Raw genomic sequence first — 14,103 nt, forward strand, 5'->3', positions numbered from 1 at the left:
TACATTGTAAAACGGAGGAAGTATAAGACTTGAGAACTGGGAAAAAAAAGAAAACAATTATGCTGGAATGAGCTGAGGAACTGAAAAAGCAAGAAAAATAGAAATGTGCTGAGAAACAGAAAAAATAAGAAAAATAGAAAAATAACTGTGATGGACTGGTATCGAACCTGCGACACTATAAAAAAGAGCAATAACAACTAAGCCAACACACTCCAACTATCCAAGATGAGAGATTGAGAGCATATGCATGCTCCCTATATACAGTTCATGGCTATGGTGGGGACCACCTAGGATGGCCTCCACTAAGCTCTGCCACTGAAGACATGTAGTGCATTTAAGTCATTTAAATCTTTGTAAGTCTTGTTTTTTGTTTTTTTTAAGTAGTAGAAAATAGCTTCATTTATACATAGCCATATCACTCTATATTATGGTACTTATTGTCAGTAATAAAAATTATCTTGTGAGTTTCCTATTGAATATGCATATTAATATTTGATCAGTTTTGCTTCGTTCCTCATTCGACTCTTGTATGTTAAAAATCACAAAATGGCTAAATATGGTATTTAAAATCGGATTAGCTGCTGCTGCGTTAATTTCTATTCGTCCTCATGACTACACCTACTCTGCCAGTTTGCGTCATGCGCAATGCGTTGCCGTTGGCAAAGTTCTGTGATGGGATTGCGTAAAAATTTCGGCTCCGCTGAAATGGACAAAAATTGGAAATTCCAAATGAAATTTGACCAAAATTTACAAAATGGGATTTAAATTTTGTCTCGGACCTCACTAAAATGGATGAAATTCTCTGGATTTCAGACATTTCAGTCCAAATCCTAGGAGTTGGCACCGGCTGCTCGATTGAGAGGTCAATCTATGGAAGATGAGTTATCGGCCGGTATTGAACCAACAATTGCTGACGATTTATAACTGGTTTTAATACTGGGTTTTGAACCAGCGATGAGTACCCATCACTGCGATGACAATGTTTTAAAGATAAAAAGTTAAATATACAATGTTACGAAGATAGCATCGACCCTGAGAGGATGTCAAAGATTCATAACTGGTCCTTGCTGCTGGTTTTGAACCAACAATGAGGCCCTTGTTTAGGTCCTAAATTTTTTTTTTTCAAAAACATCACATCAAACATCTATATCTATATAGTATTAAATATAAATAAAATGAAAAACTAATTGCGCAGTTTGTATGGAAATCGCGAGATGAATCTTTTGAACCTAATAAGTTCATGATTAGCCATAAGTGCTACAGTAACGCACATGTGCTAATGATGGATTAATTACGCTTAATAAATTCGTCTCACGGTTTCCATGCGAGTTATGAAATTAGTTTGTTCATTCGTATTCGAAAACCCCTTTCAATATCCGGTCAAACGTCCAATGTAACATAAAAATTTTCTTTCCGCGAACTAAACAAGGCCTGAGTATATGTTACTACAGTAATATCGATTTGGAGGGGAAAAATGTAAAATGGGCAATGGCAACAAATTTCTCTTGATTGATTTGATCTAACAACAGAAATTAAGTGCAAAGTTTAGCAGACCCTGGTCCAATATGCAATTAAGGTGAGAAAAGGGGTGCAAAGTGCAATTCCACTAGAAAAAAAAAGGAAAAAAGAATTACCAGTTGGCCAACTGCACACAAGCAAAGACTCGATCCAGGGTCTCTCAGGCCTACAAGCCCACGATTAAGCCCCCATCCCGTAATCCCCCACGCTCCATCGATCGTCGCCGCAGCCGATTCCTTCCAAATCTCTTCACCCGATTGAGGATACATCTAATCTGAGCTCTCTAGTCTGCAGGTAATCTTCAGTTTCTTTCCAAATCTTTCCTGGTCCATTCAAAATGTACTAGTTCTTGTTCTGTTTAGTTCTCTTTTTTTTTCTTCGTTTTGAACGTTGGTTGAGTTCTTGGCGACGCACGCCATGATTGAATAGAAGTAGCTTGTTTGCTTAAGATTACTTGGGGTTGTGTAGCCATCGCAAGATTAGAAAGATTTGGTCATCTTGGGGTCGGGGTTGACTCGGGGATGAACGAGGAGAAAGAATTAATTGCGCATTCCTTCTGCTGAAATTTCAGATGAGTTTGGTGTTTGAGCTGTAGGGCCTTGCTCTGACCAGTGATCTGTCACAATCGAGTAGATTCTTAAACAGGAAATGTGAAATTGGATTTGCTACTTGGGGAAAGGAGGGAAGGTGATTTTAATTTTAGGCAAGTTGGTGGTTTTGGTTTCTTGGTGAAACAGACAGGTTGTGGGACGCCGGTGGGCGTTTTACTGAAGAATGTCAATCAACACAAATATGTCAATGATTTGGAAATTTTACTTAACCTATATCAGTGTAGTTTGTAATCTGAGTAAGTTAATTATAACTCTGTGTTTTGATAACCTTAATCATGAAATTGTTTTGCTAAGCTGTATGATGATAGCACTATGGATGCAACCTACTTGGATACTGAAGTAATCAGCTTGTGCTTCACTTGACTATTCCATCTGGTTGTAGTCTGTTGTTTGTGTCATCTTATATAATATGGCATTGTGATCTGTTTATTAATATTAAGCGACAAAAAGAATAAAGTGGCATACAAAAATTGAGTGAACTCCTACAAACTTTTAGTGAGAGTTGAGACCCATGCTATGCAGACAACAAGGAATTTCTCTTGAGTACATAGACTGTAGTAATTACTTAGTAGTCATATCCAGATTCTGAAACTATAATTCAGTACTTCTGAAAATTTTGTATGAGGAGATCCATCTTATCAAATTCAAGCTGAAAGAAGGTGCAATATATTCACATTGGTGTGCATTATTGCCTTAATCATTATATTCTGTGTTCCACTTACCCAGATATGGCAAGCAAAAGGATTCAGAAGGAACTCATGGATTTGCGGAAGGATCCACCAACATCATGCAGTGCTGGGCCTGCAGGAGAGGATTTATTCCATTGGCAGGCCACAATCATGGGCCCTAGCGACAGCCCCTACGCTGGTGGGGTGTTCTTTGTTAACATCCATTTCCCCCCTGACTACCCTTTTAAGCCTCCAAAAGTGAACTTCCAAACAAAGGTGAGTTGTTTGTTTTACCTGTCTCTCTTTCTTGTTTTTTTAACTTCTTGATTATATTAAATTGTTTCTCTTAACCTTATTATTGATATGTACTAGATAAGGTAGAGTGCGGTCTTTGGAAATTCAAGATGAATAGGAGAATTTATAAATCAGTCAATATCAGTAAAAAGTTATGTACTGGTGTAAATTCTAAAGCACAGTTCACCACAAATTGGCTAAAATTTATGCTTCTCCGTAGCATCATTGTTTTCATAGTTAAAATCATACTGACTGTTTATAATCATTATTTGCAGTTCTTACTGTCACATTGCTACTGTGATTATCACTTTGTGTCCCAGATAGCAGGAGATCCCTTGCATAATTTCATTAAGATAATGGGGTTAGAAAAATAAGTATAAGGTTGACAAAACAGAAAACAGGGGAAAAGCAGGGGAAAAACATAAGAAAAATGCTCTGCCTAACTATAATGCGACTCTAAGCTTGAGCTGGTAGTATTGCACTTCTGACAAATTACTTGGGCAAAGGCTGTTGCAGACTGAAATTCTCATTCAATTGCATGCTTTGTTACATGCTTCGGAAATGCCATGTAGCGATGTTTCTCCAGGTGAGTCCCAAATTAAAATCATCAAAAATTGTAACCAGTAAGGCTATATAGCTTCTTCACAAATTGGAATGGACAATATGGAGTTTATATTTGATAGTTCCAATCTGTCTGCGCTCAGCAATGATTCACTGCCATTCCCAGATGTAACTGAAATCATGTTGGTTCCCTAGAGTGTGACCCCACTATCATAATCTCTTCAAGGAATGAGTTGAACAAAGAATTGATAACAATATGTGCTAACAGTTTGCAGTAATCTTTCCGATATATCAGAAAAGAACAGTTGTATCGCTATCCTGTTCTAAATATCAGGAAAGATTCAAACAAGACACATTGTATTAATTCACCTAGCTAGTTACTAGATTGTTATGACGCTGGCGTAAAAGCCTAGATGATTTGATAAATTATTCTGAAGTTAGTGATATTTGTCATTTTTCTCCACTAATGCCATAAATGATGAATCGTTTCACTGACGATGCAGGTGTATCACCCAAACATCAACTCCAATGGAAGCATTTGCCTTGACATCCTCAAGGAGCAGTGGAGCCCAGCATTGACCATATCAAAGGTCCTCCTATCCATCAGCTCTCTTCTCACTGACCCCAACCCAGATGATCCCCTTGTCCCAGAGATCGCCCACGTCTACAAGAGCCAGAGGCCACGTTATGAGGAGACGGCGAGGGCCTGGACCCAGAAATACGCAATGGGTTAGCAGCTATCATTCTTGACAACGTTGCACCTTGCAAGAAATCGGGTCTAGTTGGTTTACTGTCATGTTAAGATCCAAGATGGTTGTCTCTTTGAACTAATTGCCCGTTTCTGTACAGTACTGTCAAAATTGCATCATCTGTAAATCCCATGTTGATTCACACTTTGGTTTATACCCTGAAGAGCGTGCGTGATCATGTCATTTGTGATTATTGTAACCTTGTCAAGAAGCCAGTCAGACTTGTATGCATCAACACATATTTTTCATAATTTTGTGGCGGTTTGGTCCATTTCTATCTGATGCCTTTACTGTTATTTTCAGAATCAACAGGCTTGTACTCCCTCTGTTTCACAATGTAAGTCATTTTAGCATTTCTCACATTCATATTGATGTTAATGAATCTAGACATATATTATTCTCACATTCATATGTCTAGATTCATTAACATCAATATGAATATAGGAAATGCTAGAATGACTTACATTGTAAAACAGAGGAAGTATGTTATATGTGTATTATCAAGCACCATTGGATCCAAATCAAGCCATCTCTTGCTCTTGGCTCAAGTAAGACAGTAATTGAACTGTGCACATAATATAATCAAAGCCGAAGATGTATGTTTCAGCTGAACTCCATTAACAAATATAATGTGTTTCTTTGTCATCATCTGGCATGTATATTGAACTTTCTTCAGTCCATCCGTATTTGCAAACTCGTTGGCTGTGTGCCTTATGGCAGAGGCCTGAGATGTAATACATTCTCATTATCTAAAAATGCATATTGCAACCACTGCTTAGATGAGATCATGAGAAGGTATGACAATTAGCCAATTGGCACTGATTTATTGCTGACTATGCTTGTCAGTCTGCAGCCTTGCTGATATTTGGCAAACCTCAGTGATAGGATGACAGTGCCTGCCATGGTGGTAGTGAGATCTAAAGATGTGTGTGCCCATGCTTCTTGACTCTTGTACAGAGCTGCTTTTTGGTGTCAAGCCTCTCTTAGCTTTCTTCTGCAGAAGAAGTAGAAAGCCACTGCCTGCACTTCCTTTCTTTGTGAGGAACAGACAATTTTTGCAGTTGATGACCTACCAGCCTGTTTGGTCTTATCAGTTCTTCAGTACATCAATACCTGATACACATAGCTTGTCAGCAAGTACGAATGTGATAGCACAAGAGGAAAAGAAGATTAGACTAGAGATCAGTTAAGACTTCACAATATACAATTTAAGGATTTAAGGTGAATTGTGTCCCATTGTTTGCTGGAATAATAAATGAAGCAACTAAAAATAATTTATGAGTAAAACTTTTATATATGCGTATTCCTAGAGATTTAAAGCCTGAAAAATAAACTACAATAAAAAACATGAAAGTCAAGTTTGAAAATTCGAATTTTAATTGTGGAGTCCACAAGCAAACGATGGAGCTTTGAAGGCTAAACTCTTTCTTCCTCTCTCCCCTTTGTTTATAAATAAACAATGTTGAGTCCTTTATTTGGTATACCTGTAGCCACTATGTAGGGGAAAAAGGCTGTGACATTTGTATATATACCTGTAGTAGTATATGTATATATACTCCTGGCCTGCAAGATGATTATACTGGCACCTGTAGCTGTCTACAGATGGGATTGCCAGGCTGCAGAGCAGCAGTCATTGGCACCAGTTGAGCCACTCCTTGTGTAGCAATAATTCATTCCCCTTCCATGGCACTCCTCTTTGTCTACCATGTAAATAAACATAATTATTTTTTTTAAAATCAACTGTTCATCATGATGGTTTCAAGCATCCTATGAAGAAATGAATGGACAATCACATAAACATTGCTAGTTCAACATCAGGGTGGAGTTCAAATTTATCTTATTATTTCATTTTCATTGATCTTTTTTTGTTGTTGTTGAACACATATGACCTCTACTTTTACTAAACAGTTTTACTTCATGTTAATAAGATAAGATTCAATATATCACTATCTGAAGTTGTCTTTGTTTCTGAAAAAAAATATACATCATACTTCTACCTAACTACAAAAATTTCTCCATCTCTGATCTCTCAGCTAAAAAAGATCCAAAACCCAAAGGAACACGCAAATTATGTTTGACCATTTTTGCAACAACAACAACAACCAGGTCATCTAATTAGGTGATTAGCTCTACCTTTTCCACACAGCCACCAAAATTAAGGGGTAGTGTGCAAAGAGATCCCCTTTGTGAGATGCAAAGAGTTGATGACATCAAAAGTGCAAACGGGACGCCAATCCAAGGGACCATTATTAAGGGGAATTGTTTGTGCCAGAGTAAGCACCGCATTAGCATCTTGCTGTATTTTTTGCCGACCATTACTGCTCATTTTTGCCGACAAAACATAAATAGCCTCTATATATTTTTCCCAACACTACGCAAAATAATTCAACTACATGGAAAATGTACCTACAGCACCACACATATAAACCGCACTGACACACCTGTGAGTGTTCCTATTAACACATGGTTAAGAGATTGAGGCATCAATAAATCGAAGAACCTCACTAAATTCCTTTTAGAATAATAATTATGTGCGTGAATATAGATACTATGTAGAGCCATATACCTACAACTCTATCAACAGTGCTATTCGTTGGTAGACAAAAAAAAATTGACTACTAGACATTGCGGATCTAAAAAAAAATGGCGTTTAACCAACAATGCTATGATCCGTCAAAATAACATCGGATCGTAATGACTCTCACTGTGACATCCCTCACAATACCACAGTGTCCGGTTGGAGTGTAGAGGCCAGGATGATGTCCATTATCTAAAATAAATCTAGAATGTCTAGTAGACAATTTTACCTCATCGAAATTATGCGGATACACAACACAAGACCATAACCACAAAGGATCCGAACCCATATATATATATATATACAGGGGACCCCCCAAAGAAGATGAAAACTAAAGGGTAGTCGTTGTCCCTAAAGTCGTAATCCTCCTGCCTAATCCTGTACAAATCAGCAGAAACGGAGCCCTAATTTTAGAATCCAACGGCAGCGGCATGCACACGTGCGGGCGTACGCACGCGTGCAACATCTTCTTATCCTGCTGTGCAGGTCAGCTACCTAATTACCAAATCCTTTTGAAAATATTTGTGATGATGTGATAGCGTTGGTACCTTGCTTGCTCATCTAATCTCTCTTGGAAAATTAATTAGTCAGGCAAAGAAAAATAATGATTACTGGGAAAAAATTTCTAGCTTAATTTTAATAATGAAAGTAATAATTTCTAATGCATTTAATTATGCTCGCCAGTATTTAAACCCTGATGGATAAAGTTATACACTCGAAAACGGCACGACCGCATCAAAGATAATATAAGTTTATCAAGACAGTAGTACCATTTGGTCCTAATCTACAATCAGAGGTAGTCAGTGAGCAACATGAGTATTTTTCAAAGTCAGAAAGAGTATAAATCCAACCGAAATTGTACCACTTTTGACAGCAGAAAAGCGAATGTTCCTGGGTGGAAAAAGAGGGAGTGCTTCAGGTATGAATGAATGAAAGATACACCTTTCCTTTTCTTTTTGGGCACACAGATGCTTCCAAACTTCAGCAGGTATGACCATGTTGACAGTATAAACTACATTTCCATCACACTCACAGCATAAAAAGGCAAGAGTAAAAAAATCTTCTTACCTGACTTTAAAAGAATAGCAAGTTGCAAGTATATATATGTAGCATCTACTAAAGTTTCAAAAACAGAACTGATCTCCCAAGCTGGTAATATTATCACAAACACAGAATGAGAGCAAAATTCATGTAATCTTCTCATTTTTCTAAAAGAAGAAAAAAGAAAAAGAGTACATATCCATGCATTATCTTTGTGCTGCTCAGTTTGTCCACAACTACCTGTTGGGAAAGTGTACTGCCATGTCCACAAGATCCATTTCAGACAGTGTCAGCAGAACTGAAAACTTCTTTATGCTGTACAGTTTTGTCATGACAGCAATCATTCAAGAAGCAGACAAGGAAAACCCCTGTAGTATCAACATGATTCAGGTACTGACTGCCCACAAAATCCAGTGGCTGGATTTTTTTCACACATTGTCTTACACCCCTAAGCCATTGTCTAACACCCCTAAGCAAATATGATGTGGTAACTGGCAACATCGGCAACATCTTTTACAGTTTGGTCAAACAAACATAGCCATGCTGGGAAATAATAAATACAATTGCAGTTTTAGTCAACTGTGCAATACAAAAAGGGGAAAGGGACTTGCCAGAAGATTAAACATCAGAAATTCTCATTTGTCCAGTTCTTTTCTGCAAGATATCAACCAGAAACTGACAGATACAAGAAGCTCAATTTTCACAAAGTCAAAACACATGCAAGTGTAAGGAAAGCTAATATGTATTACATTCTTGACAATATTGATGCTCAAAAGCAAGAAATTTGATTGGTACATACTAGTCTCTCCAGGTAAAGAGAACCGCCTTTTTTTTCTGAAATTAAATCCTACCACCGTGTTCTCCTTCATACTTTGATGTATTATGTACAGTGATTTGAACCAAAATTACAACTTTTCCTACTGAATTGGAGGATACTACCTTTTTTTCTACCATGGAGCCAAAATGGTTGAGCTATTCTGATATTTTACCACTTCGGATAATCAAAATCTGCAAGAACTAGACAGCATTACATTGATTTCTCTCCTGACTCATCTATAGTTGACGAATTGATCGAAAAGCCATCGAGGATATCACTGTCCGAGTCAAGCTGCAGCTCTTTGAACATTGCCATGACCTGAATCATGGTTGGCCTTCGGTTGGGTCGATCATCCAAGCACTCGCATGCAATCTTCAGGTACTGATAGAGCTCTGCTTCCCCTGATTTTCTATCAGTCAATGTAGGATCAAAGATCTCACTGCTTCTGTTCTCTTTAACCATCTGCTTCACCCAACCAACAAGGTTGTTGTCTCCAAACTCAGTCGGATCAATTGGCTTCTTACCTGAGAGGAGCTCCAAGAGCACAACACCATAGCTGTAGACGTCGCCTTTGGTCGTGCACCTGAAGCTTTGGTAGTACTCAGGTGGCACATACCCAGGCGTACCTGCAAGTGTGCTCACACTCAGATGCGTATCAAGCGCATTCATCAGCCTTGCCATCCCGAAATCCGATACACGGGCATCGAGGTTGTTGTCAAGAAGCACATTGCTCGACTTCATGTCCCGGTGTATGATGTGTGGGATGCAGCTGTGGTGGAGGAATGCGAGGCCCCTGGCTGAACCAATTGCAATTTTCTTTCTTGCTGACCAGTCAAGCTTCACACTAGCCTTGGCCTTGTCATGGAGCACAACATCCAGGCTGCCGTGTTTCATGTACTCGTAGACAAGGAGCCTCTCATCACCAATCTTGCAATATCCAAGCAATGGGACAAGGTTGCGGTGCTTGATCTTTCCAATGGTCTCCATCTCTGCAGTGAATTCCCGGTCACCTTGGCCAGTGAAGTGAATCAGTTTCTTGATGGCCACAACACTGCCATCCTTGAGCTTGGCCTTGTATACCTCACCAAATCCCCCTGATCCAATGAGAGTCTCAGCACTGAATCCATTGGTGGCCTCAAGGAGGTGTGCAAATGTGAGCTTCCTCAGCGGCTTCTCGAATGTCGCCACATTGATGCTTAGCGGCTCACGGACACCCGACAGCTTCCAACTTGATGTTCCAGATGTTGGAAGGCTCTCAACATACCCAGTTCTCACCTCTTCAGTCTTCTGGTTCATCCTGAGCTTGCAGAGAGTGACCAGCAGCAGGAGCAGTATGAGCACGGAGAGTGCCACCCCGACAAGAATGCTCGCCCCAATCACCTTCCTCTTCCCATCAGGCGAACCGCGTGGCCTACCTCCCCATGGGGGATTGTGGCCACAAGGAGGCAAAGGGATGCCACAGAGACCATTGTTGTTGTCGTACCGGGATGGCGGGAACGTGGTGAGCTGCCCGGATGAAGGGATTGGACCAGTCAGGTTGTTGTTGGAGACATCAAAATCTGCAAGGAAATTCAAACCACCAAGGCCTGGAGGAATGCCACCACTGAGCTGATTGTTTGAGAGATCGAGTGCGCCGATCGACTTGAGGTTCTGAAATGCATCCGGTATTGTGCCATTGAGCTCATTGTGCCCCAAGTTAAGGACCTGAAGATACATCATGTTTCCAAGACTTCCTGGGATTGCGCCGATGAGGCCATTGTATGAGAGATCAAGGAAGATCATACTCCCATTGTTGGTGAATGTATAAACCGTCGTGCCCGTGTAAATCCTTGTGGATGGGCACAGATGCACTGCAGGGAACTCAGCCAACCGCTCTGGCCTGATGCCAAAGAACTCAAAGAGAACACCGGCACCAGGGCATATGTTGCCAGCCTCATTCCGGAGAAATGCAAACTGCTTTCCTGACACAATACCTCCCGGAACAAGCCCTGCCTGGCCTGCCAACTGCGGCGGTATCGTCCCAGTGAAGCTGTTGCTGTTGAGATCAAGCCAGATGAGGTTGTTGCAGCTGCCAAGCTCTGCTGGAACATGTCCAGATAGCAGATTCTTGTTGAGTTGCAGAATGGCAAGCTTCTGAAGCTTGCCGAATCCACCGGGCACGCTCCCGGTAAGACGGTTACCGGAAAGCGACACCCAGATGAGATTCACACACTTTGTAATGGATCTTGGAATGCTTCCGGTGAAGTTGTTGTAGCTTATCACCAATGTCTCCAATGTGGTGCCATTGGAGCAGAGAACATCCGGTATCTCACCGGATAGGCCATTCGCCCACATGACCAGATCAACGATCTTCGGAAGCCTGATTATCTCTGTTGGGATCTTGCCAACCAGCAGATTGAAGCTGAGATCAATGGACTCCAGATTGGCGCAATCGCCAAGCGAAGGCGGCACGGTGCCATTGAGGTAATTGTTCGGAAGGAGCAGCTTCCGCAACGATGGCAACGACGAGCAAAGATCCGGCATTATCTCCCCATCGAGCTCATTGGACCCAAGATCAATCACCTCCAGCAATGGACACCCCGCTGCGAGCACCGGCAGCGGGTTTACACCGGTGATGTTGTTGAACGACAGCCGCAGCTCACGCAGCGAGGCGATGGTGCTGACGACACTGGCCACAAAGTCGCCGGCGAGCTGGTTGCCACCGAGGTCGAGCACCTCAAGAGACTTGCACTTTGCAAAGCTCGCCGGCAAGGCACCAACCAGCCGGTTGCTGGATAAGTCCAGCTCAACAATTCTGCCACACAATTGCCCCAGCTCCACCGGAATCGCTCCGGTGAACTCGTTGCCGGCCAAACCCAGCCGCCTCAGCGACGAGAAGCCGACCAAGAATGTCGGCAGCGCGCCAGAGAGGAGCTTGTTCCCGGACATCTCCAGCGTCTCGAGGCGGCGGCAGTTGATGAGCCCCGGTGGCAACCTGGTGCTACTTAGGCCATTGTAGGACCAGTCGAGCACCGTGAGGTTGGCGCACCCGCCGAAGTCGTAGCCGGAGACATCGCCGGTGAAGTTGTTGCCGGCGATGTTGAGGTACGTCAGATTGGCCGGCGCGGTGGCCACGAGCCCCGGCGGGAGCGCGCCGGACATGTGGTTCCACGACACGTCGAGCGTGGTCACCGCGCTGCACGCGGCGAGCTCCGGCAGCCGCCCGGCGAAGAGGTTGGCGGAGAGGTTGAGGTAGCCGACGCCGTGGCAGCCGGCGAAGGAGTAGTTGAGCAGGCCGGCGTCGGCGAGGCGGTTGCGCGACAGGTCCAGCGACCGCAGCGACGGCGCGAACGGGAACCCGCCGCCGGCGAGGCCGTTCCTCGACAGGTTCACGGACCGCAGCACGCCGCACGGCGCCAGGAACGACGGCGGCAGCGTCCCGTTCAAGGCGTTCGACGAGATGTCCACCTCCACGAGCGCGCACGGCGGCGACGGCGCGGCGTGCGAGAGGTTGCCGTAGAAGGCATTGCCGCGGAGGTTGAGGCGCTGCAGCGCCGGGAGCGCGAGGAGCGCGTCGAGCCGCAGCTCGCCGGCGAGGCTCATGCCGCTGAGGTCGACGGCGACGACGCGGCCGTCGGGCGGCGGCGCGCACGACACGCCGTCCCACGAGCACGGCGCGGTGGAGTTGGCGCCGCCGGCGCCCAGCACCCAGCTCGCCAGCGCGCCGTCCGGGTCGTCCGCCACGGACGCGCGCCTGAAGGCCAGCAGCGCCGCCGCCTCCTCGCCGACGGCAATGGCGGGAGCCGGCGCCCGAAACAGCACCACCACAAGCGTCAGGAACGCCGCGGCCGCCATGAACGGCGGCGAGGCGGCCATGGCTTCTCGTCGTCTACGTCAACTTCGCACTCGCTGATTCTTGCAAGCAGATGGTGAGCTCGTTCGAGATGGCCTCTGAATTATTGATTTCCACCGAGTTCTTGGATGGCTTCACATATCGATGGAGCGTATTCAAATCGCAATTTCTCTGCAAAAATCAATTCAAAATTTCACTTCCGCGTCATTGTGGCAAACAAATTCAACCCAAATTCGCGGCATGAATCGACTCAAAACACCCAAAAGGAAGAAACACAAGGAATCTTTGCAAGGGAAAGCGCCCAACAACAACAGTTTGAACCAAAATCAAAATTCCTCGCACAAACTACACATTAATCCCTCAAAATCAAGACAATTGATAGATACAACCCACGAACCAAATTAGCACAGAAACGAACTTCAATTATTCGTACCCCAAATAAAATCCAAAAGAACCCAACCCCTTACATATTTCTCCAAGAACAAAAGAAGCCACAAAACCATCAAGAAACCCAAACAAACCACCAACAAAACAACCAAACATTTTCAAAAAGCTCCATCTAAAGAAGAATTAACCTTAACCTCTCACCTTGGCTAGAACAAGAAGTGCCCAAGAACCCAAAACCTCATCAAGAATGGACGAATTCTCTCTCACACAACTCGAACAAAAAACCTCTCCAAGAACTGAGCCAACGAGGATAGACTAGAAGAAAAGGGAAGACAAGAGAAGAAGATGAAGAAGAGAGAAGCAGATTACTACTACTACTAGTACAAAAGTAGAAGAGCAGAGACGAAACCTACACTTTAGTATTTAAGTAGGAGACGAGAAGAGGAAGCAGCTCACTGCAGAAGACGCATACTGAACCTCAACCAGCATTAGTTTAATCCTCAATTTCTCCATTAACAAAAACCGCGCTGGGTTTGTTTGCTTGCGAAGGCAATTAGCCTCCCGGGAAAGACGGGAGAATGGTTGTAATATTTAGTTTCTCGAGGGGCTTTTTACGAAAAATGGTTTTTATTTTTATTTTTTATTATTATTTTTGTTTCTCCCAGCATCCCAATTCCCAAGCCTGGTCAAACAAGGATTTTATTCTCCCGAGCCCGGCTTTTTGGCATCTCACTCACATCACCTCCGCCTTCTCCTCTCTTCTTCCCTGGCATGCACTCACTTTTAATATATAACTAGTAAGGTATATAACTAGAAAGGTAGCCCGCGCATATGCGTTGGCACTTATTTAATATTGCTTAAATTCTTTTATTAGAAATGTTTACATGTAGATTATATTTTCAAAATAGATCTTCACTCTATTTTAAACATGTTTTAGTTAATATCTGGCTATGACATATTACATGAAACCATACAACCCTAAATTTATGATAATGACATGAATTTATGAGAACAACATATGTCACGATAATAAAACAATAATGAAAT

At 42.9% G+C, this 14,103-nt stretch overlaps 2 protein-coding genes across 3 annotated transcripts; one reads left to right on the plus strand and one right to left on the minus strand.

Moving 5' to 3' along the window:
* Nucleotides 1–1,636: 1,636 nt before the first annotated feature.
* Nucleotides 1,637–4,680, plus strand: LOC127783640 (ubiquitin-conjugating enzyme E2-17 kDa-like). The gene is made up of 3 exons (XM_052310831.1): nucleotides 1,637–1,812; nucleotides 2,856–3,073; nucleotides 4,156–4,680. The coding sequence occupies exons 2-3, from the start codon at nucleotides 2,858–2,860 to the stop codon at nucleotides 4,384–4,386; spliced, it is 447 nt and encodes a 148-aa protein (XP_052166791.1). The 5' UTR covers nucleotides 1,637–1,812; nucleotides 2,856–2,857; the 3' UTR covers nucleotides 4,387–4,680.
* A 4,064-nt stretch (nucleotides 4,681–8,744) lies between these two features.
* LOC127785157 (brassinosteroid LRR receptor kinase BRL1) lies at nucleotides 8,745–13,572 on the minus strand. Of its 2 annotated transcripts, none has more exons than XM_052312578.1 (2): nucleotides 13,470–13,572; nucleotides 8,745–12,840 (listed from the first exon to the last, which is right to left on the minus strand). In XM_052312578.1, the coding sequence occupies exon 2, from the start codon at nucleotides 12,690–12,692 to the stop codon at nucleotides 9,048–9,050; it is 3,645 nt and encodes a 1,214-aa protein (XP_052168538.1). In that variant the 5' UTR covers nucleotides 12,693–12,840; nucleotides 13,470–13,572; the 3' UTR covers nucleotides 8,745–9,047. The 2 variants fall into 2 exon arrangements, with proteins under 2 accessions (XP_052168538.1, XP_052168537.1); XM_052312577.1 differs by lacking the exon at nucleotides 13,470–13,572 and adding an exon at nucleotides 13,258–13,422.
* Nucleotides 13,573–14,103: the final 531 nt, after the last annotated feature.

Source organism: Oryza glaberrima, chromosome 9, assembly GCF_000147395.1.
Source record: "Oryza glaberrima chromosome 9, OglaRS2, whole genome shotgun sequence".
Taxonomy (NCBI): Eukaryota; Viridiplantae; Streptophyta; class Magnoliopsida; order Poales; family Poaceae; genus Oryza; species Oryza glaberrima.